This window comes from Bos grunniens, chromosome 26, assembly GCF_055505025.1.
Source record: "Bos grunniens cultivar Pamir isolate PY7600 chromosome 26, Bosgru_T2T1.0, whole genome shotgun sequence".
In the NCBI taxonomy this organism is placed as follows: domain Eukaryota; kingdom Metazoa; phylum Chordata; class Mammalia; order Artiodactyla; family Bovidae; genus Bos; species Bos grunniens.
The window spans coordinates 46,124,188-46,146,871 of NC_141190.1; the positions used below are offsets into that span (position 1 = coordinate 46,124,188).

Below are 22,684 nucleotides of genomic sequence, written 5' to 3' on the forward strand. Positions count from 1 at the left end.
ATGACGTTATTAGGCAAAATCCCTGGGGGCAGCATCAGATAAGAAAACCAAGTATAACTAGAGGATGTCTCACCTGTGCAGCTGTATCTTCTCCTTTGATCCTTAGAAGAGGCTGGCATCATTGCCCGTAGCTTATACACAGAGCTATCAGAACCCTAAGGTTTAGGAGCAGAACAGGCTAGAAACAGAGAGAGAAGGTCACACAGCTGGCAAAGGAAGGCCAGGACTCCGAGGTGCATATGGCTCTCAAGCTCCTCATCTTTCACTACAATATGCCATATGCCTCCATGTGTAGCCACACAAGCAAAACCAAAACATTGGACACAAGAGAGATCAGTATCATTAAAATGTTTCCCAGGTTTTCATTGCAGAATTCCACATTCCTGATAAGACCAACAAGGCCCTTCTACTGCAAGCTCATTCCGTGGCCTTTCCCCTGGTTTCCTGTGCTTCAGGGAAGATTGAAGTCCCCTGAAGCATCTATGCTCCTTCCCACCCCAGTGCCTTCCCACATGTGGTTCCCCCTGCTAGTCTCTGTTTTTCCTTAAAGTCTGGGCAGCTTCTGTTTTCCCAGAAAGCCTGTTCTGACCTAGAGTAGGTCAGGCCATCATGTCACTGGTCTCAGAGTGTCCTGCTTCTCCTGGATAGCACCTTCACACCTTCAGGGGTCAGGGTGACCAGGCCATGGGTTCAGGGCCTGAGCTCCTGAGGTTTCTAATTTCCACAGGAGGTTTTAAGTGCCCGCATGTGGCTGCGTATGATTGGAGCCCAGTCCGTTCCGTCTGTGGGACTCAGGTTCTTTATCAGTAAAACAGGGCCTGTGACTTTCTATGAATCTGTGGTTTTTTCTGTGAACTCTCAAGTCATATGTTACCCTCTGCGTACAGGAGGTTACCTCTCAGGCACCCAAACGGATAAGCTCTTAAGGAATCCTCAGGCGTTTAATCAGTATTCTGGGTGGAATGCTGAGATTTCCTTGTCTCAAAGTAGCCCGGAAGGCAGGTGGCAGGCCTTCTCTACATCAGGATGGTGGCCTTCCGGGTCTTCCCCAGGCCCTCCCAGCCCGTTCCCTGATCTCCCCCACCCAGCACTGTCCCTACCCCATGGAGCCTTCCAATCTTTTTACCGTCCTTCCTCCAATCCTTGAAGGCTGGGACTCCCCTGGGGGTCTAGTGGCTAAGACTCCGAGCTCCCCATGCAGGGGGCTGGGGTTCAATCCCTGGTCAGGGGACTAGATCCCACATGTCACAATTAAGACCTGGGGCAGCCAGAAAAAAAAAAGAAAAAATTCTTGAAAACTCCCCAGCCTACTGCCATTGTCAGTGGTTCTTGGGGGTATGAGTTTATTCCATGACACCAAGTGTATTCCATCCTGAGGCTGTCTCCTTCCTCCTTTTGTTGGTTTTGATGTTTCTATTCTTTTCTGAAATTATGGTAAAAATAAATTTGTGTGTGTTAACTTGAAGAAAATCTGAAGCCCCCCCCCAATCTTTTCCTGGTGCGGTAAACACAAGAGCCTGAGGACGCTTAGCACAGTGGATACCAAGTTCCTAAGAGGCCAGTGTGTCTGCTCCAGGCCGGGACTGGGGTTTCCTTTCCAGGCTAGCACCCTCTCTCCAGTTCCCGACTCCCCCTTCTTCACAGACCTCCTGTCCTACTCAGCTTGCAGAGGCTTCTGGGACCAAAGGAGGCTGAGGTCTCTGGGTCAATGCACTCACTCCACAGTCCAGCAAGAGGTCACCTTCCCGCAACGCCCCCTAACCGGCCCCCCCCTCCCACCCCTGCCCCACCCCAGGCCAGCACTGCGCTGGCTCTTCCCACTCTCCTTGGGTGTCTCCACCCAAGCACTAGGAGCCAACCTATGTCTTGTTATTCTACCCATCACCTCCCCCTCCCTAGCTTGGCTAGTTGGTGCTCAGCGCACTGGGCGCTGGGTAGGTGCTCAGTTAACTTTTGCGAAACGAATGAATGAATGAACCACGCGCTCCGGGGAAGGCTTCCTCCCAGGGATCCTGCTGGTTTGCTCAGCTCCAGGCCTGTCCCCCAAACCAGGGGTGGGGGATGGGGGGGGAACCTCACATCACTGGGAGTCGGTCTGATGTAGAAGTTTCACGAATTGCGAAGACTCCCCCTGCCCGCTTCCCGGCCAGGGTGCACCCCCTTTCTGGGTGTATGAGATCCAGCTCTCGGGAGGGCACCCCGACTCGCAGAAGTCCCGCACATCAGGAGGAGACGACAGCCCCTGCGGGGGGCGCTCCTTTGGGGGTGGGGGTCGTGGGCGCGGAGCGCGGGGCAGGGCCGCCGAGGGCCGAGGCCGCGCGCGCGGCTCCCCGCCCGCCGCCTCCCGCCGCCGGCCCGCCTCCCGCTGGCGCTCCCGGCCTTTCCCATCCGGCCCGCGACGCCCCGCCCGCCCCGTCCCACATGACACCGCCTCCGCCGCAAACTTTTTCCACCCCATCCTGCCGCGGCCCGAGAGGGATGGAAAATGGCGGCCTAGGCGCGGAGTTTCCTGGCGCAGCGGCGGCGGCCTGGGCGCGGGGGGCGCGGGCGGCAGCATGACGCGCTGGGTGCCCACCAAGCGCGAGGAGAAATACGGCGTGGGTGAGCACCTCCGCGCGCCGCGCGCGGGGCTCCGGGCCGCCGGGGCGCACCCGGGAGCCTGTTGCAGGCGGCCCGGGCGGGGACGCGGAGTGACCGCGGCGCCCGGAGCCCGGCGTCCCCAGCCCTCCCCCTCTGCCCGGGGGGTCCGATCGCGCTCCCGTCGGCGGGCACTGCCCACTCGGCGCCCGGGGCGCACGCCGTCCCCGAGCTCGCTCCGGAGCCCGCGCGTGCCGGGCCGGGGACACGCGGGTGTGTTTGGGTGTGTGTTTGGGGGGGTACACGGCGGGTTGTGTCACGTCCCGAGGGTGTCCCCTCCGACACCCAGCTCTCGGGACGGGCACCGCGGCGGCCGAACCCTCCAGCCTCTCGGGGCTTGCCCCCGGACTCCCCGATCCCAGCTGGGCCGGGCCCGGCCGGGAGGCCCCCGGGGGCATTGTTCAGCCGCGCCTTTTTTTTCTTTTTTTTTTTTTTTTTGCTTTTCGGGTGAAGTTGTGCTCAGCGTCTGGGGCTCCCGGGTGGACCGTTTCGAGTTGCAGCTATCAAGGAGAGGAGAACTGTGCTCTCCTCCGGGGGGGTGGGCGGGAGGAGGTGGCCCGTGCAACCGGGGACGGCCCATCGCACGACCCGGCAGCTTGGTGGTCCTGCCCTGGACGGCGCGGGACCCTGGGGCCGGCAGCCGAGCGCGTCCCCGGAGCGGAGTTGGGAAGGGCAGGACGGGTTTTGGCTCCGTGGCTCTTTGTCGTTTGCGGAGGGGAGTGAGGGGAGTCCGGTTGCAAGTTTACATTTCTGCCCAAGTACACATACATTCCAGAGACACTTTCCTTAAGGGCCAAACAAACGGCCCCCTTGGGCCCTGTGCGCCCTGCAGCCCTTCTGGCGGGGCCTGGCCTGCCGGGGCCTGTGGGTTCCTGTCTTCTCTTGACTTACCCACCCAAGGCTTCTGTCTGGGTGGGCGGCTGGTCCCCCAGCTCCACAGCTTCCCAGTTGGTTTTCAGTCTCTTTCCTCCTGCTCCAGGGTCCAAAGCGGAGACCATCTCCTCAGAGGCCGGGCTGGACTCTGCCTGACCTGGGCCTCCTCCGAAGGCAGGGGATACCTCCCTGGGGTTCCTGGTCCCTCCCCTGTCTTGCCTTTGGGGCTCTGAACCTTTGCAGTGTGGTCACCCAGAGTGTCTTCCCACTCCTGCTGCTGGTCTCGGTCAGGCCGCCTGCTACTGCAAAGCCTCCTGGGTGCTGCTCGTCCCCAGGGCACTCTCTTTTTTTTCTGTGATGCCAGTGGCTTATCTTCGAGATGCCAGAGATGCAGAGTGGGCACTGGGACGGTCCTAGGTCCCCTCTGGGCCTGTGCTGTCTTAGTGCAGGAGCGGCCCTGTTTCAGGACCGCAGTGGCTGAATTCCCTCCCCACCGCCTTTTAGAGACTCAGGCATCTGAGACTCAGGCTTGTTTACAAATGTCAATAGCCCAACAGAGCTGGGCTTTCCGATGGCAGCTCTGTTTCTAAACTTCTAAGTGGCATCCTGTGTGCATTCAGATGGTTTCAGACCCATAGAAATAACCCCATCCATCTGCACTGGATGAGGGAGGTTTGGGGAAGTGGAGTTTCCTGCTGGGGTAACTGCAACCTGGGTGTGGGGTGGGAGTCTGGGCTGTGGGGAGCCTGTTGGGATGCTGTGTTTAGGCTGAGGGCTGAGGGCGACCCTCGGGGAACTTGCACTGAGAGGTGAAGGAGGAGCTGGAGCTCTGGGGAGAGGCAGGCAGAGGGCAGGAGACCACCATCCTGCTTGGGACTTGGCCCCTCGTCCTGTGTGCTGGGGTCTACTCACTGTCCCCCCCATTTCACAGAGGCCGAGGACAGTCGAATGCCATTGAAACCCTGGTGGTGGCTCTAGAGCTCATTAATGGTCAACTCCCCCAGCCCCCCACCAGGTGATGGGGAAGGGGCTTCTCTTTAGGATACTATATATATTTTTTTTTACACTTTGTATTTTATATTGGAGTCTAGCTGATTAACAATATTGTGATACTTCAGGTCTACAGCAAGGTGACTCAGCCCTACAGATACATGTATCCATTCTCCCCCTGTATCCATTCTCCCCCAAACTCGCCTCCCATCCAAAGCTGCCACAAAGGTTGAGCAGAGTTCCCTGTGTTAAACAGTAGGACCGTGTTGGTTATCCATTTTAAATATAGTCAGGTGTACACGTTGATCCTGGGACACCGTATTTTAAGACACCTTGATCCTCTTGGTTCCTGGGGTGACCTGGATGGTGTCAGTGATCACCCTGTAGGTGTAGATGGTTGAATAGTGGCTTGTGTCTCAAGACCGAGGGGAACATTCACGAGCAGGGTCTGCCCACTGGGGAGGCGGCTCTGGGCGTGACCGTGGCTGTGTCCTTTCTGCAGTAAGGCAGACGCCTTCTGGAAGCTTTTGTGGCTCAGTGGTAAAGAACCTGCCTGCCAATGCAGGAGATGCAAGAGACTCGGGTTTGATCTCTGGGTTGGGAAGATTCCCTGGAGGAGGGCATGGCAATCCACTCCAGTATTCTTGCCTGAGAAGTCCCATGGACAGAAGAGCCTGCTGGGCAACAGTCCATGGGGTCGCAAAGGGTCATACACGACTGAAGTGACTTAGCATGCATGCATGGCAGTGCCTTCTGATATCACACCTTGGGCTCATACTTTGGTTTGAAGAAAACTCCCAAGGTGAAGAGTTTCAAAGAAGAGAAGTTTCCTGGATGGTTTTGGAGGCAGTTCTGGGAAGGATGTGAGTGGCAGTCAGGCAGTCAGGGGACCCAGAGGGGGCTGTTCTACTTAGTGTCACCAGGAGAAGATGACAAGACAACCCATCTCTGAGCAGCAGAAGGAGCTTTAAATACATCCTGTCAAGGAGGGCGGGCAGGCTTAGAACTCCTGATTTGGGGCAGGAGGAAGCCAAGGGTGCTTGAACCAGGTGCCCCTCCTGTCTGGCAGTTGCCTGGGGAGGGGTCCCCTGGTTCTCAGGGCCTGGGCTGGCTGGGAAGATGGAAGTGCTGTATGTAGGAATCCATTTCCCCAAGCTAACTGGCTCTTTCTGCCTAAGGGAAAACTCCTAGAGAGCCCTTTCACCAACCACAAAACTTTTTTGGCTGGAGTCTCATAAGGAGACTGTGTCTCCCTAGATGGGCTCTGGTGGGTCTGTGGGCGAGCCATGCTTGCAGCGACTTGGCCTGTGAATAGATCACGAGGGGAGAGAAAATGGTAAAACTCTTATCTCATTTGCAAACATGAATCACAGCTCATTGTCTGCAAGTACTTAGGTTCTGTTAGAAGCATTGTTTGTAAGTAAGACACTTCAGTTATTTATTTGTTCTGTAAAGTCGGGAAAGGAGTAAACAGCTGATCTCGTGCTTCCTCAGCAAAGGCAGGAAATCCCGGCACCCCCGGGGATTCATGGGGTTGGGGCAGGGCGGGGGCGGTGGTGATGGTCACCTGTGCAATTGACCAGCCTGTTCCTGTCTCCCCTTGGGTGTGAGTTTGGTGGGTCAGTGTTTACAGACTGGCTTATTAACACAAGGCATGAACTTTGACCTAACTCAGTCACACTCAGGGGTTGGGCCAGCTGAACTTTTCCATCACCCCCGACTAAGTTGAGTCATAACGTCCCAATACCTGTAAAATTGTGTTCATGTGGATACAGTTGCTAAGATTAGGTGAAAAGATGCAGTGTTCTAATTCTCAGCCTGATGGTGTTTGCCTTATAAGAATTCACTTAAGTCATATATTTGATCTGGGAAGTTTTCTGAGGATGGTGGGCTCATATCTCCTTGACGGTGTGGGAGACAGAATATTCCCCGCCATGCCCCCCAACCCCTGCCAAATATCCACTCCCTAATCCCCAAGACTTATGAATATGATGTGTGACATGACAGAAGGGACTTGGCAGGTGTGGTTACGGTTACGAACCTTGAAATGGGTTGATTAGTCCTAAGTTACTCACCTGGAGCTGAAGCCCCAATACTTTGGCCGCCTGATGTGAAGAGCCGACTCGCTGGAAAAGACCCTGATGCTGGGAAAGATGGAGGGCAGGAGGAGAAGGGGACGACAGAGGATGAGATGGTTGGATGGCATCAGCAACTCAATGGGCATGGGTTTGAGCAAGCTCCAGGAATTGGTGATGGACAGGGAAGCCTAGTGTGCTGTTGTCTGTGGGGTCACAAAGAGTCGGACATGACTGAGTGACTGAACGGCAGCAGACACTGGGTCCCCTGAGCAGAGGACTTTCTCTGACTGCTCGCAGTAGAGAGGTGCGGTAGAAGTGGACTCAGGCTCCGAGGCTGGGGAGGGCTCAACGCCCCCTTGCTGGCCCGGAGATGTAGGAGCCCACTTGCTAGGACCCCAGGGAGCTCAGGGTGGCCCAGCTGACAGCCAGCAAGGAAACGGGGACCTCGGTCCTGCAGCCACAGCTGGATTCTGCCAGCGCCCCCAGTAAGCCCGGAAACAGATTCGTTCCAGAGCCTCCCGTGAGAGCCCAGCTGGCCAGCACCTTGGCTCTGAGACCCAGGAACACTGGGCGTCTGACTTGGAGCACAGTGAGATAATAAACGTGGGTGGTTTTCAATTGCCAAGGGCGTGGTGATGGGTTATGGCAGCAGTCGGGCGGGAATGGAGGTGGTGTGGTGAGCAGCCTGGGCGAGACTGGGTTCTCTTTCCAGCCTTGGCTTTGCCAGGAGGCAGGTTGACCTCCACATGTCCTTCGCTCTTCACTCCAGGCCAAACTCAAACAGGGAATGTGGGTATTGGCACCGAGACATCTTTGACTCCTGGGTCTTAGTCATCATGAGGCCCTTGAGCAAATGACTCCTGCTTCCTTAGCCTCAGTTTCCTCATCTGGAAAGGGGACTCAAGCCTGCCTTCCGCAGAGACCAGTGGGGATTCATTGAGATAGTGTCCTCAGAGCACAAAGTGCTGAGGTCAGCATTTGAGATAAGCCAGGCAGTCCGTGCAGCAACGCTTTTAGTAATTTTTTTAATTTAATGAATTGCAGTTTAGAAATGTGGTGACAAGCGATTTCCTCTTTGGATTCGACAGTCACCGTGGCTGAAGGAAGGCTCTTCTTCCAAAGTTAATTTTCTACCGGGGAGTGTGACATTTGCTTGATAATAGAGATTATGACGTGTGTATTCAGATTAGCTCTGAGCAATGGTAATTGCTAGGAATATGGTAGTATTCCAATAAGTTTGGGAGTGTGGAGCTGCAGAGAGATCCTTCATGTTGCCTGGAATAGCAAGCAAGCTGCTACTTTGGGGGATGAAAAATTACATTTGATCGTAAGTAAATAGACATGCAGACATTTTCATTCACTGGAGTTGCAGAAAAACAAAACTTAAGAGTGTATTATATTTCTGCACACCTGATTTTACTTGGGAAACATTATACACATTTTAAATGTATTGTTGTGCCGGGTCGGCCCAGAATAGCCGAGTGTTATCAGGATTGCCCGAGGGTGTGAATTGTTCTTTCGCGTGTGTTCTTGTGACCTCTGAGGATGCAGGTAGAGAAATAGTCAGTGGTGAGTCCTGAGCTGGGTGCAGCCCAGAAGCCAAGTGCCTGTGCCCGAGGGCCCCTGTGACCTCTCTCTGTCTCTGTCTCTCTCTCTTCTCTCTTTTCTCCCCCCTTCCTTCTTTCCTTTCTCCCCTCCTTCCTCTCTCTTCGTTAGACTTTGGATTTCCATATAATTACACACAGCAGTTGTAAGAAGTCATACAGAGACCCCACGTACACATCGCCGGTTTTCCCCGAGGTTCTATCTTGTAAAACTCCAACAGTGTCCGAACCTGGATGTAGACGTTGAAGATACAGAGCGTCTCCATCCCCCCCAGGACCCCTCCCGTGGTCCTTTTGTTGCCGCACCCCCCTCCCGTTTCCCTGCCCCATAATCCTTGGCAACCACTAATCTGACCTCTATTTCTGCAATTTTGTAATTTCACGAATGTTCCGTGAATGGCATCTTGAGTATGTAAGCTTTCTGGATTGCCTTTTTCCCTCAGCATAATTCTCCAGAGTCATCAGGTTGCTGTGTGTATCAGCGATTTGTTCCTTTTCTTTGCTGAGTAGTGTCCCGTGATGTTGGACGTGCCACAGATGGTTTAACTGTTCATTCGTTGAAGGATGTCTGGTTTTGGCTATTGTGAGTAAAGCTGCTGTGAACACTCATGCACAGGTTTTGTGTGTGTGTCTGTGAACGGAAATCTCCATCTTCTGGGATAAATGCCTAGGAGTGCAGTTGTGTTTTGTTTGTTTTTAATTAAAAAAAAATTTTTGGCCACACTGTGCAGTATGTGGGATCTTAGTTCCCAGACCAGATATTGAACCTATGCCCCCTGCATTGGGAGCACAGAGTCTTTAAGTACCTGACTGCCAGGGAAGTCCCAGGAGTGCAATTATTGAACTGTGTGGTGGTTTGGCTTTTTAAGACACTATTAATACCAGACTTTTCCCCAGTGGCTTGGCCGTTTTACATTCCCACCAGCTGTGTGTATACGTGCCTGTTTGTGCCTGTGCATGGGTGTGTGCTTGTGTGTGATGTGAAGGTGTGTGTACATGCGTGTCTGCATGTGTGTGTGTGTGAAGGTGTGATGTGCGTGCGTGTGTACTTGAAGGTATGTGTGTGCACGCATGTGTGCACGTGTGTGCATGTGTATGTGAACGTGTGCAGGTGCGTGCGTATGTGCGTGTGCATGCGTGTGTGTGTGAGATCCAGTCTCTCCGCATCCTTACTGACACGTGTTTCTGTTTTCCCCAGTCTGAGCGGTGTGTCTTTGGGGTTGGAATTTGCGTTTCCCTCACTGCAGTGCACCTTGACGGAGGTCTTGGTGTAATTTGGGAGACGAGCCGGGCTGGGTGCTGGGTGGAAGGCGGGGGGGCTGCTGATGGATTTGGTGAGATAGTTGGGTCTGCTCAGGGAAGGGCCAGAAGTCCAGCTTGCAGGGAAGATTCTGGAGGGGAGGCTGGAGACAGTCTGGCGGTGTGGAGGTACACAGTGCTGCACACCGCTGGCCAACGGCTCACCCAGACGCTCACTTTTCAGACTCTCTGTGTCCTGGGGTCGTCCTCAGAGAGGAACGTGGTGAAGAGGGGGTGCCATTTCACACAAGGGACTCGCACATCCACGGAGTTGGGCATCTGTGTGCTAGAACCAGTCCCCTGTGGATACAGGGCAGGGGGTGACTGTGGGTTTGCTGCCTTCCGACGCACACACTTAGGTGGCTTAAACAGCAGGAATTTCTTACCTCCCGGTTCTGGAGGCCGGAGTCCAGGACCCGGGTGTCGAAGGGGCTGGTTCCTGCTGGGACTTCTCGTCCGTTTGCAGATCTTGCTGTGTCCTCCCATGGTCCCCCCTTGTGTGTGTCTCTGTCCTAATCTCTTCTTGTAAAGACCCCCCTCATGGATGAGAATCCACCCTGATGACTTTGTTTTGCCCTCATCACTTATTTAAAGACCTTGTCTCCATATCCTGCCACATTCTGAGATACTGGGGTTTGAGCTTCAACCTTTGAGTTTTGGGGGACACAGCCCCTGACAGTGTGATTATCACGACATTAAGGCTTTTCCTCTTACGTTTCACTCTGCCTTTGGGGGGGTCACCATCTGGGTGACTTTTTCTGTAAGGGTGTGGGTCCCCAGTGCTGGGTGGACCCCAGGGAGGTGAGAGGTGGGAGGTGGGCGCTCGTGGTGGAAGCTCCCCCGGTTTTGGTCACAAGGCTCACAGAATCTAGTTCAGGACTCTAGTTAGTTTCTGTGTTAGATGTGGAAAGTCCTTGTTATCCAGTTATGGACAGGACTTTAAGGTCTGGTCATTTGGGACCTGAAAGGAAGCTGTGCAGTTTTGAAGTGTGGTGTCACAGCCTGGCGGGGTGTAGATGGATGACTCATCGAGCGTCACCCACCTGTGCTCACCTGGCTGAGTCTCAGGAGACTGAGACATCCCCCTTAGGTTTGTTTGTAGTCTCTTACCAACTGTGTTTTTGTGGCTCGAATAGAGTGGCCAAACCATGCTGGATCCGGAATCCCAGTTCTCCTGTGATGGCGAGGAGGCCCTGGGTACCCAAGTTGCTCATTCACGTTGGCCCAGCAGACAATCCCAGGGGCTGCTCTTCACTCTGTGGACCAGGAGGCTGGCTCTGCCAACAGTCACCGCAGGCCCAGTGTGCAGTGGCCCCGGGGTGCTCGTGCGGCGCTTTGATCTCGGTAGCTAATGGGCCAGGGCAGGGTGTTGCTGGTGGCAGGTCGTCTGGATGATTGAGTGTAAGCTCTGTGTTAGCTCAAGACTGCAGTCATCTGCCTACCTGCATGCTGGTGGGCTGCTGCGAGTACATACACAGAGGCGCTCTCTGCCTTCAAAAGGCAGATGGTTTCACCCCAGACAGATGCCTATCAGCTTGTTAAATTTTCATCTGGGTGCCTTAAGGAGAAAAAGATGTTTTCTTTTAGCATGCGGTGTGTGCCAGGAGATCACAGGTTTGGAGTAGGAGAGATTCCTCTTTGAATCTCAGCTCCACCTCCTCCTAGCCAAGTGACTTGGCTGAATTGTTGCCTTAAGCTTTCTCTTTTGTAAAAACTGGTGATCACGCCAGCCTCCTTGGGCAGTTCTGGGGATAAAGAGATAGCCCACTTCCAACCTGGCCCCTGGGCTGTGCTTGGCCAAGGTTAGTTCCTTTTGTTGTTGATTGTGAGAAGCCTTAGGCTGCTCTAGTGAGTTCAGGCTCTGCCCGGCTCCCCAGTCTGACTGGGGGACCAAAGCAACGTGGACCCCGTTGTTTCTCATCTCCTGCTGGTTGGGAGCTGCGGGTGGAGGATGGGGAGAGATGTTTCATGGCTTCCCTAAAACTTTAATGTTCACACTGAGGTCAGACCAGCAGCCTGAGTTCCTACGGATTCCCAGGGCAGATCCCTGAAGCTTCCAGGGATACATCTGTCATCAAAAATGTTGCTCTGTCTTTTTTCCTGGCCCATTTGCTGTGCACAGTTGTCCCTGCCTGTCCTCGGGAGTGTGATACAAAGTTTATATGCCTTCTGGAGTGATTTTGTTTAACTTAACGTGGATACGTTAAGTACACTTTTAGGTACACGTGTAACTGTTGTGATTTCTGTTCTGAATTAGGGTTGGCTAGTTGCTGTAACTGGAGAAGGCAATGGCACCCCACTCCAGTACTCTTACTTGGAAAATCCCATGGACGGAGGAGCCTGGTGGGCTGCAGTCCATGGGGTCGCTAGGAGTCGGACACGACTGAGCAACTTCACTTTGACTTTTCACTTTCATGCATTGGAAGAGGAAATGGCAACCCACTCCAGTGTTCTTGCCTGGAGAATCCCAGGGACGGGGGAGCCTGGTGGGCTGCAGTCCATGGGGTCGCTAGGAGTCGGACACGACTGAGCAACTTCACTTCGACTTTTCACTTTCATGCATTGGAGGAGGAAATGGCAACCCACTCCAGTGTTCTTGCCTGGAGAATCCCATGGACAGAGGAGCCTGGTGGGCTGCTGTCTATGGGGTCGCACAGAGTCGGACATGACTGAAGCGACTTAGCAGCAGCAGCAGCAGTTGCTGTAACAAACAGCCCCAGCGTTTTGCTGGCTTCATACCATGAAAGTTCGTTTTTTCTTCACGTCACAGCCCAAGTCGGGGTGGGGAGGGGACCCAGGGGCTCTGTTCTGTCTACTCGTTCAGGGACTAAGGGTTTTTCTATCCTGTGGCTCTGCCCTCTGCAGCATCTTGCCTTTTTAACTTGTGGATGGGGGAAGACAGAGATGCAGGACAGTTCACAGGAGATTCTTCCTGGCCAGGACTGGTACCCACACTTCTGCGCTCATTCTTGTGTTCAGAGCTCCATCCCTGGCCGGCACGTGGGACTCAGAGATAGAGTCCTGCTGTGTGCCCCAAAGGAGGAGGATGAGGTGGGTCTCCTCCACCTATTCCTATAAATATGCATTTTCCATTGATCAGCATGAACTGTGGTGGACTGGTTAGAAATATGGGCATTGAACACCGGATTGTAAGATCTCACACCTTTTAGTCCCTGAAAGTCCGGTGGCAGAACAGATGGCCAGACCCCTGCAAAGATGCGAAGGGATGTAAACGGGGGCAGCTGCTGCCTTTTTCTTTGATGTTTGTTCCACTACTTAAGTCCTATAGCATTTCAGGATGTTCTTTGTGTACTTAACCCAGAAGGGTCCTGGGGCAGGGGGAGTGGGCCCGTGAGCATAAAGAAGGCTGCCTTCTAAACTGGTCATCTACATATTTGTTTGCAGTTCCCATTCTCACCACCCTAAAATGTACTTAGCACCTCCAGACCCCATTCCCACCCCCGAAGTCTGTTGAAGTCTTCTGGCTTCAGAAGATGTTTACTAAAGCCTGCTGAGAACCGCGTCTGCCTCAGTGTTGGCGTTTGTTTCCTTATAAGAATGGAATCATTTCTCTTTTTTTGTAAATTGAAGTACTGTTGATTTACAATGTTGTGTTAGTTTCAGGTGTACAGCAAAGTACAACTTCAGTTTCATGGCTGTATAATGTGTGTGTGTCCATATATATACGTATATTCTTTTCTGGATTCTTTTCCGTTATAGTTTATTGTCAGATGTTGCGTATAGTTCTCTGTGCTATACAGTAGGTCCTTGTTGTGTGTCTGATTTATATAGAGTAGTTTGCATCTGCTAATCCCAGACTCCTAATTTATCCACCCCTCCTTCCCCTTTGGTGGCTCAGTGGTAAAGAATCTACTTACCAGTGCAGGAGTTGAGGGTTCGATTCCTGGTCCGGGAAGATCCCCTGGAGGAAGAAATGGCACCCCACTCCAGGATTCTTGCCTGGAAAATCCCATGGACAGAGGAGCCTGGCGGACCGCAGTCCATGGGGTCACAAAGAGTGCGGCCCGACGTAGCAGCTGAACAACACGGCCTCCCCTTTGGTGACCGCACACTTGTTTCTGTGTCTGTGATTCTGTTTCTGTTTTGCAAATAAGTTCATTTGTACCGTTTTTTAGGATTCCACATGTGAGTGGTAACACGTACTTGTCTTTCTCTTTCTACTTAACTCACATAGTGTGACAGCCTCTAGGTCCATGTGTTACTGCTCAGTGCAGTCGCTCAGTCTCGGCTGACTCTCCATGACCCCATGGACTGCTTCCTTGTCCATCACCAACTCCTGGAGCTTACTCAGACTCATGTCCACCGAGTCAGTGATGCCATCCAACCATCTCATCCTCTGTCGTCCCCTTCTCCTCCTGCCCTCCATCTTTCCCAGCATTAGGGTCTTTTCCAGAGAGTCAGTTCTTCTCATCAGGTGGCCAAAGTATTGCAGCTTCGGTGTCAGCATCAGTCCTTCCAATGAATATTCAGGACTGATTGCCTTTAGGATGGACTGGTTGGCTCTCCTTGCAGTCCAAGGGACTCTCAAGAGTCTCCTCCAACACCACAGTTCAAAAGCATCAATTCTCCAGTGGTCAGCCTTCCTCATGGTCCAACTCTCACATCCATACATGACTACAGGGAAAACCATAGCTTTGACTAGATGGACCTTTGTTGGCAAAGTAATGTCTCTGCTTTTTAATATGCTGCTTAGGTTGGTCATAGCTTTTTTTCCAAGGAGCAAACATCTTTTGATTTCATGGCTGCAGTCACCATCTGCAGTGATTCTGGAGCCCAAGAAGATAAAATCGGTCACTGTTTCCATTTTTTCCCCATCTATTTGCCATGGAGTGATGGCACCAGATGCCATGATCTTCATTTTTTAAATGTTACTGCAGGTGGCATTATTTCATTCCTTCTTTCTTTTAATGGCTGAGTGCATTTCATTGTATTTGTATATATTCACACCACCCTTTCTTTATCCTTTTATCTGTCGATGGACGTTGCAGTTGTTTCCCTATCTTGAGGTTTCCCTATCTTGAGGTTCCCTATTTTGAGGTTGTTTCCCTATCTTGGCTGTTGTGAAGACTACTGCAGTGAACGAGTCTTCATTTTCTGAAGTAGCGTTTGTCTTTATGACTCAGTGGGTGCTGAAAAGGGCTGGATGGGTGGATTGGTCAGAACTGCAGTAACTTAAAGTGGCATGAGGGGGCTGGATGGTGTGGGATATTAGAGAACCCTGGACCAGGAGTCTGAAGGTCTGGGATCCAGGTCTGGGCCCAACACCTCGTGCAGCCTTTTCCACCTCCCCGACCTCAGACCCTGCACCTGGGCGCTGGCAGAGTCCCAGAGCCTGTGCTCACCTCTCAGCCGCCCTGGAGGAGCCCAGATCACGTGTACAGAAGAGCCTGCCCCAGGAAGAAGCGTCACTCGGGCTCGCTCGCCGTGTTCCATTCACTTATTATAGAGAACATGGGCAGCATCTGGTGATGGTTTTCATCTGTCTTTAACTGAAAGAGGACCGTGTGAGCTTTTACTTTTCATCAAGTTTTGTAACTTTTATTTTATGTGCGACAGGTTGTCTGATAATTGATTAGCCTTCTGGGCAGCTGAGCATTCTGAATGATCTGCTTAGCTGGGCAGCTGAACCCGTGTGTAGGGCTGAGCAGTGATGTAGTCACGGAGTAAGTGTGTCCCCGCTTCAGGGGTGAATGCGGCCGTCGCCAGCCCCAGGGAGATTAGCCAGAGAAGAAAATGGTACAGCTCCTCCCTCCCTCCCTCTCTTCCTTCCTTCTTGTTTACTTGCCAGCTTTGTTCTTAGACATTGAGGATCCAGAGTTACCCTGTGTCTCATCTCCGCTGGATTCTTGCCTTTGAGTGACTTACCCACAACTCTGCGGTGTTTGGGGCTTTGGGGATTGCAAGGATGTGGATCTGTTTGATTTTTTTTTAATTTCATGCCTAAACTAACTCATTCAGTTTGTCTTAGACTGTGTCCTCTGAGCCCTGAGCTGTGTCCAGCCCAGCTCTTGGGATCTCTGATCGGATTTCTGAGACCGAGGTGGCTGCCGCCTGCGTGGAAAGGGCATCCTTTAAGACACCCTCCCCAGCCTTTTTGGCCTCATTTCCTGACGCACTTCTGTCCTGCTGGCTGCCTGGCTGGCCCTGGGGCACCGTCTGCAATCTCCTGCCTTAGTTCCATAGGGTCTCCCTGTCCTGGCATTGCCTCCTGATCCCTTCTGTCCCTCTGTCCCCATGGTTCCCAACCTGGGGCTGGGGGGACAGGGATGTGTGAGGGCTGAGGCCCCAGTGAGAATGGTGCTCAGCCCCAAGGGCCCAGGAGTCTTGAGGGATGAGGAGGGGGCAGCAGGGGGAGAGCCTGGGCGGGGGGCAAGAAGGCCCCGGGGTCAGGGAGTCAGGATGGAAGAGACCAGAGGCCTCCCTCCCCCAAGCTCACAGCACTCTCAGTTCAGTTCAGTCGTTCAGTTGTGTCCAACTCTCTGTGACCCCATGAACTGCAGCAGGCCAAGCCTCCCTGTCCATCACCAACTCCTGGAGTTTACTCATGTCCCTTGAGTCGGTGATGCCATCCAACACTGGTTTCCCTCTTAATTTCATCAACCTGAGTCCCATACAGCAGATTCTGGGCTGATGGACCAGGAGTCCTAGTCCTTGCTGCCTGGTTAGGGACTCGGAGCAGCTGCCCTGAATGTGGGGGAGGGGACTAGCCCGAAGCCCACAGCCTTGTCCTTGGAGTGTTCAGTGATAGCGAAAGTCACTCAGTCATGTCTGATGCTTTGCGACCCCATGGACTATACAGTCCATGGAATGCTCCATGCCAGAATACTGGAGTGGGTAGCCTTTCCCTTCTCCAGGCGATCTTCCCAACCCAGGGATTGAACCCAGGTCTCCTGCCTTGCAGGCAGATTCTTTACCAGCTGAGCCGCCAGGGAAGCCCGAGAATACTGGAGTGGGTAGCTTATCCCTTCTCCAGTGGATCTTCCCAACCCAGGAATCGAACCAGAGTTTCCTGCATTGCAGGTGGATTCTTTACCAGCTGAGCTATCAGGGAAGCCTCAAGTATTCAGTGACATCACTGCAAAGAAGGTCCATCTAGGGGAGGCGGCCCCATCCCAGCCAGGATGTGGCGCTGGCTTGCGATGCATTGGGGACTCCGTAGCCCCTCCATGCGTTTGTCCTTCCTTGTCAACTGTGGATGACAGTTTCTGCCTCCCAGAGTTGCTCAAGGCTTAAATGGGCGAATTCATGCCAAGTGGGTTTCTGTGATCTGTGTACTAGTGACTTTCTGGGTTGGCTGTGTTTTGGTCCTGTGCATTGTGGGGTAGTTAGCAGCACCCTTGGCTTCTACTCACTTGATCCCACTAAGAATTCCCTTCCTTCAGTGGTGACAACCCAAGATAGATCCAGACATTGCCACGTTTCCCCCTGGGGGCCGGATGGCTCCCACCGGTGTCAACGGAGCGCTGGGAGTCACCCCAACTGCTACCCAGCACTCTGTATTTACTGTAGTGGAGAAGGCAGTGGCACCCCACTCCAGCACTCTTGCCTGGAAAATCCCATGGACGGAGGAGCCTGGTGGGCTGCAGTCCATGGGGTCGCGAAGAGTCGGACACGACTGAGCGACTTCACTTTCACTTTTCACTTTCACTTTTCACTTTCATGCATTGGAGAAGGCAATGGCAACCCACTCCAGTGTTCTTGCCTGGAGAATCCCAGGGACAGGGAGCCTGGTGGGCTGCCGTCTATGGGGTCGCACAGAGTCGGACACGACTGAAGCGACTTAGCAGCAGCAGCAGCAGCAGTATCGCGTAGCGGGCGCAGCGTGGTGTGGTTGTTTGCGCTAGTGCCTGTGTTGCTGGAAGCAAAGTCTTTGCCACACATTTGGGAGGAAAAGTTAGAAACCTGTAGGACTTGCTTCCAAAGGAGGTGCTTTGGGCAAGAGTGTTGAGAGAAGGGAGCCTGCGGGAGTGCGGGGGTGGGACTTACAGCCGGCACCTGGGCTGTCTGTGGGTGGTCAGCTGACAGCTGTGTTTCTTCCCTGGTGTTGTTCAGTCGCTAAGCTGGGTCAGACTCTTTGTGACCCCATGAACTGCAGCCCGCCGGGCTGCCCTGTCCTTTCTGAGAGACAAGCAGCAGTCTTGAGGTCGGGTCCTGGCAGAGATGCACAGATTACCAGGGGCGTGATGGCCCACCCCCAACATCTTGTCTAAGAAATACCGTTCAGGCTCCCCACAGACCTTCATCAAGACGGGAAGTCAAGCATTCGCTCTTGGAGTTTTATTTGCTGGAGTCAAGGCACTTATCAAGACTCCATTCCCCCCTGCTCCCCGAAAATAATAACTTATTTTCTTTAGCATAATTGACTTTACCAGGGGCAAATAATGATTTAGCAGGAGGGAAATGTGATTATTTTTCTTCCAAATTGCTGTGCTTCTATTAACTTCGCAAGATTTATTTTCAAGTCCTTCTAATGTCATGTGTGTTGTGCTGCCCGTCTTTCACAGGCAGGAATGCGTTTTGGTCTCCCAGGCACCGTGACCAGGCAGCCAAGTTCCTTCGGATTGTTCCTGGGGGTGACAGGGCGGGTATTGCTTTGAGGATCAGCCTGGAGAGGCAGGGGAAGGGAGAGACGGCTGTGGGAACCGGGACTGGGGACGACTCCCAGGTACAGAAGGGAAAGGGGCTTCGTTCAGCTGACCTCACTGTGCCTGGTGGTGCGTCCTTACACACGTTCTGGCACGCCCACCTGTGTGCTCTGGTCATGTCACAGTGCCTTTGCACGCGCTCTTTTGTCTGCCTGGAAATCCCTTTATTTACCTCCCCCTGTCAAGCTTTTCCGGGCTCAGCTCAGCTTATACATCTTTCTGTTATTTTATTGACGTCGAGTTGATTCACAGCGTTGTGTTAACTTCCGCTATACAGCGAAGTGACTCAGTTATACATGTGTGCGTTCCTTTTTCAGATTCTTTTCCAGTATGGTTTGTTGCAGGATACTGAATGTATTTCCTTGAGTGAAACAGGAGGACCTTGCTGTTTATCCATTCTACATAAAATAGTCAGCGACTGTTAACCCAAACTCACCACCCACTGCTCCCCCCCACGTCCCCGGCAGCCACGGTCTGTTCTCTGTGTCTTTGAGTCCATTTCTGTCTTGTCAGTAAGTTCCTTTGAGTCATACTTTAGATTCCGTCCCTGGTGGCTCAGATGGTAAACACTCTGCCTGCAATGTGGGAGACCTGGGTTCAATCCTTGGGTGGAGAAAGTCCTCTAGAGAAGGGCATGGCTACCCACTCCAGTATCCTTGCCTGGAGAATCCCATGGACAGAGGAGCCTGGCGGGCTACCATCCATGGGGTCGCGCAGAGTCAGACTTGACTGAGCGACGAGCACTTTCACTTTTTCTCACTTTCCATGCTTGTTTTACAATGTGTTTGTTTCAGGTGTGCAGCGCAGTGGTTCATTATACCTACGTGTGGATATAAATATACACGTGTGCACACGTACACATATATATTCTCTTCAAGTTGTTTTTCCTTCAGTGGGTTATTACAAAATACTGAGTATAGTTCCCTGTGCTATACAGTCGGTCCTTGTTTGTTATCTATGTTGTATATAGTAATTCAGAGGTCCGCAGCTGCTTCCCAGGTGGCATTAGTGGTAAAGAATCCACCTGCTAATGCAGGAGACATAAGAGACTTGAATTTGATCCCTGGGTTGGGAAGATCCCTTAGAGGGGGGCACGGCAACCCACTCCAGCATTCATGCCTAGAGAATCCCTTGGACAGAGGAGCCTGGTGGGCTACAGTCCATAGGGTCGCAAAGAGTTGGACACGACTGATGTGACTTAGCGTGCACCTACAACCTCTGGGGTTGTATGCCTGATGATCTGAGGTGGAGCTGATGTAGTAATAATGGAAATAAAGGCAGTTGAATCATCCCCAAACCATCCCCTCCCCCGCCCGCAGTCCGTGGAAAAACTGTCTTCCACAAAACGGGTCCCTGGGGGCAGTTGGGGACCTCTGCAGTAATTCACAGGCCCTTAGAGCCAAAGGGGCAATATCATCTTGGTTTCCTAACTGAGGGGCCAGGGATGTGAGTGTGGAGCTGGACGGGGACCCTTGCTGGCAGGCCCCGTTTAGAGCTTTAATGAACACAAGAGGCCTCTGAAGTGCTGGGTGTGGGGAAGGGGAAGTGAACCTTGAGTGAAAGTTTTTTTTTAAAAAAAGTGATTTAACAGAAATCCAATTCCATAGGATTCCTGCCTCTTCAGCTGTGTTGCCTTCAGTTGAACAGAAAATAAAATCTCCAGTTTTCACCTGATCAGTAGTTACCGGTGGGGACCACATATGGTCAAGGGCTCAAAAGCATTTGTCTGTACAATTTCCTTCGATGCCTATGATTTACAGGCAGGCGCTTGAAGGTGGGATTGACGTGGACTCAGCCTTCAGAGTGAAGAATGTAAGGCCCTGGGAGTGAAGGATGGATGGAGCTGTTTCCTAAGGACGAAGCGTCGGCAATCTTGGCGTCAGTAGTATGGCATTATTCTTCCATTCTTAAAACTGATCTTTTATTTACCTGCCAAAGTCTGCCGGTCACCTGCAACTATGGGCAGCAGCTTTGCAGCTTTGCTTTAAATGTGTCAGCCTACACAAACTTGAGACCGGCTTATAAAATTTTCACAGGGTTTCCCGCCTTTATCACTGAGTTAATGATGTTTCATCTCGTGGTTGCGGTTGCATCACAGCCTGGAGAAATAGAATGGTGGTGTTGAGTCTTGTTTCCCTTTTTTTTTTTTTTTTAAATGAGTGCTTCTTGTGTCATACAGGGCTTCTCTGGTGGCTCAGTGGTAAAGAACCTGCCTGCCAATGCAGGAGGCGCAGGTTCGATCCCTGGGTCGGGAAGATCCCCTGGAAGAAGAAATGGCAACCCACTCCGGTGTTCTTACCTGGGAAATCCCATGAACAGAGGAGCCTGGCAGACTGCAGACTGCAGGGTCTCAAAACTTAGCAACTAAACAGCAACAATATCTTGTGTCTTACAGCCTGACTGCCTGGGCAGTGAGCCTAATTTGCCCTCTGCTTATGCTGGTGGGCTGCAGTCCACGGGGTCGCTAAGAGTAAACACAACTGAGCGACTTCACTTTTACTTATGCTCTAAAATGTTTTTAATTGTGCACACACACACACACACACACACCCCAGGCACATACATGCACAAAGCTGGGTGAAATCCCAGCATTACCTGGTCCAGCTTCTGCACTTCACCCTTCTTGTTACCTTTTCTTACCATGCAGGGAGGCCATGAACCCCTTTCTAAAATACACACGCGGCAGGGTGTTTGTGTCATAGTCACACCCATGTGGACGACCCAAAACCTCAAGGGGCAGCTGAGACCAAAGGAAGCGATGTTATTAGAAAACCTTCGTGGGATGCTCCCAGAGCAGGAAAGCTTCTGATTCTTTCTTTTCCTGAGAAGATGACAAGTGGGAGGAAGACCTAAAATGTCCAGTGGAGACAGCAGTTTTAAACGGAAGCTGACTTACAGTATTGTATTAGTTTTCAGGTGTAAAGCAAAGTGATTCAGTTACACATATGCATATAGATTCCTTTTCAGATTCTTTCCTTTTATAGATTATTACAAGATATTAAATAGTTCCCTGTGCTATACAGTAAGCCCATATTATTTTCCTGTTTCGTATATAATAGTGTGTATCTGTTAATTCCAAATTTCTCTCTCCCCGCCCCCCCCACTGCTCCGCGCCTCCTCCTCCCAGTTCCCCTTAGTACAGACAGCTCTTTAACAACGGAATGAGATATTCTTGAACTATTGCTTTTGGTGAATGGAATGAGTACCGTGTTCATCTCAGAAGCTGGGGAAACCCTCACGAGCAGGGAGGGGATGGCTGACTTTGCCCTGGAGTACAGACCTGATCGGAGGAGTCTGTCCCATGACATCAGTGGGGAGCTCCACGAGTGGAATAAAACACTGGCTGTTGTATCTGTCTGTGTATCCATCCGTCCGTCTGTGTATCCGTCCACCCCTTTATTTCCCAGTCTTACTGAGATATAACTGGCACTGTTGTTGTTCCGTTGCTAAGTTGTGTCTGGCTGTTTGCCACCCCGTGGACTACAGCACTCCAGGCTTCCCTGTCCTTTACTGTCTCCCGGAGTTTGCTCAAATAGAGCACTGGGTAAGTTTCAGCTGTACAGCATATTGATTTAAACTACATACATGATGAAATGACAATCACAGTATTTATTAAGCATCCATCATGTTATATATTGGGCTTCCCTGGGGCCCAGACAGTGAAGAATCTCTCTGCAAAGCAGGAGACCTGGGTTCGATCCCTGGATCGGGAAGATCCCCTGGAGGAGGGAATGGCTATCCACTCCAGTACTCTTGCCTGGAGAATCCCATGGACAGAGGAGCCTGGTGGGCTACTGCCCATGGGGTCACAAAGAGTCGGACACGGCTGAGCGGCTAATGTACACACATCATGTTATATACAACATTAAAGAAAATAGAAAAAAAGTGTTCCTTGTGATAAAAACTCTTAGGATTCACTTTCAGCCATTTTCACATATAACAAGCAGCAGTATTAATTATATTTGTCAGGTTATACATTACATCCTTAGTACTTCTAGCACTATAGTAGAATTTCCAGCTATGCTCTTATACCTGGAAGTTGACCGCCTTCATCCAGTCTTCTTCCCACATTCCCCCTACCCCACCTCCCCCCACTTGCTCCCATGGCAATTTTAAATCGAAAGTAAAAACGTCATTGGTGACCAACAGGAGCCCTGGGTGTGACTGCCTACCGAGGACTGGGGGGCCTGGCCAGTGCTGATGTGACTACCATGTAACCGGCCAGGGTGGGCACCCTCTTGAGGAGCCTTCAGGAGGCTGTGCACCTGTAGCTGTTAGACTCCTACAGGCAGGAATGGAAAAATGGCAGACTTCCCCGAGAGGCAGGGATGTGATGTGGGGTGTGCCTGCTGTGTGTGTGTGTGCATTTGTGTGTGTGTAGAGGCTGGGGTTTGAACCAGGTAACAGTGAGATTCTTCCAGCCCTGAAGTCCCACTTGGTTTGAATTCAGACCCCTGGATTCCCGTTTGAGTTTGGGCTGGTTACGTCACCTCTCTGAGCCTCAGTTTACACGTCTGTAAAATGGGGATAATGATGG

At 52.1% G+C, this 22,684-nt stretch overlaps 1 protein-coding gene across 9 annotated transcripts in view; it reads left to right on the forward strand.

Annotated features, from left to right (window-relative positions):
* The first annotated feature begins 2,372 nt into the window (after positions 1-2,372).
* DOCK1 (dedicator of cytokinesis 1) overlaps positions 2,373-22,684 on the forward strand; it is a 562,075-nt gene continuing 541,763 nt past the window's right edge. For all 9 annotated transcript variants that reach the window (XM_086377709.1, XM_086377710.1, XM_086377711.1 and 6 more), the window contains exon 1: positions 2,373-2,601. In XM_086377709.1, coding sequence (XP_086233835.1) covers positions 2,556-2,601 — 46 coding nt within the window. In that variant the 5' untranslated portion in view covers positions 2,373-2,555. The remainder of the gene's footprint in view (positions 2,602-22,684) is intronic.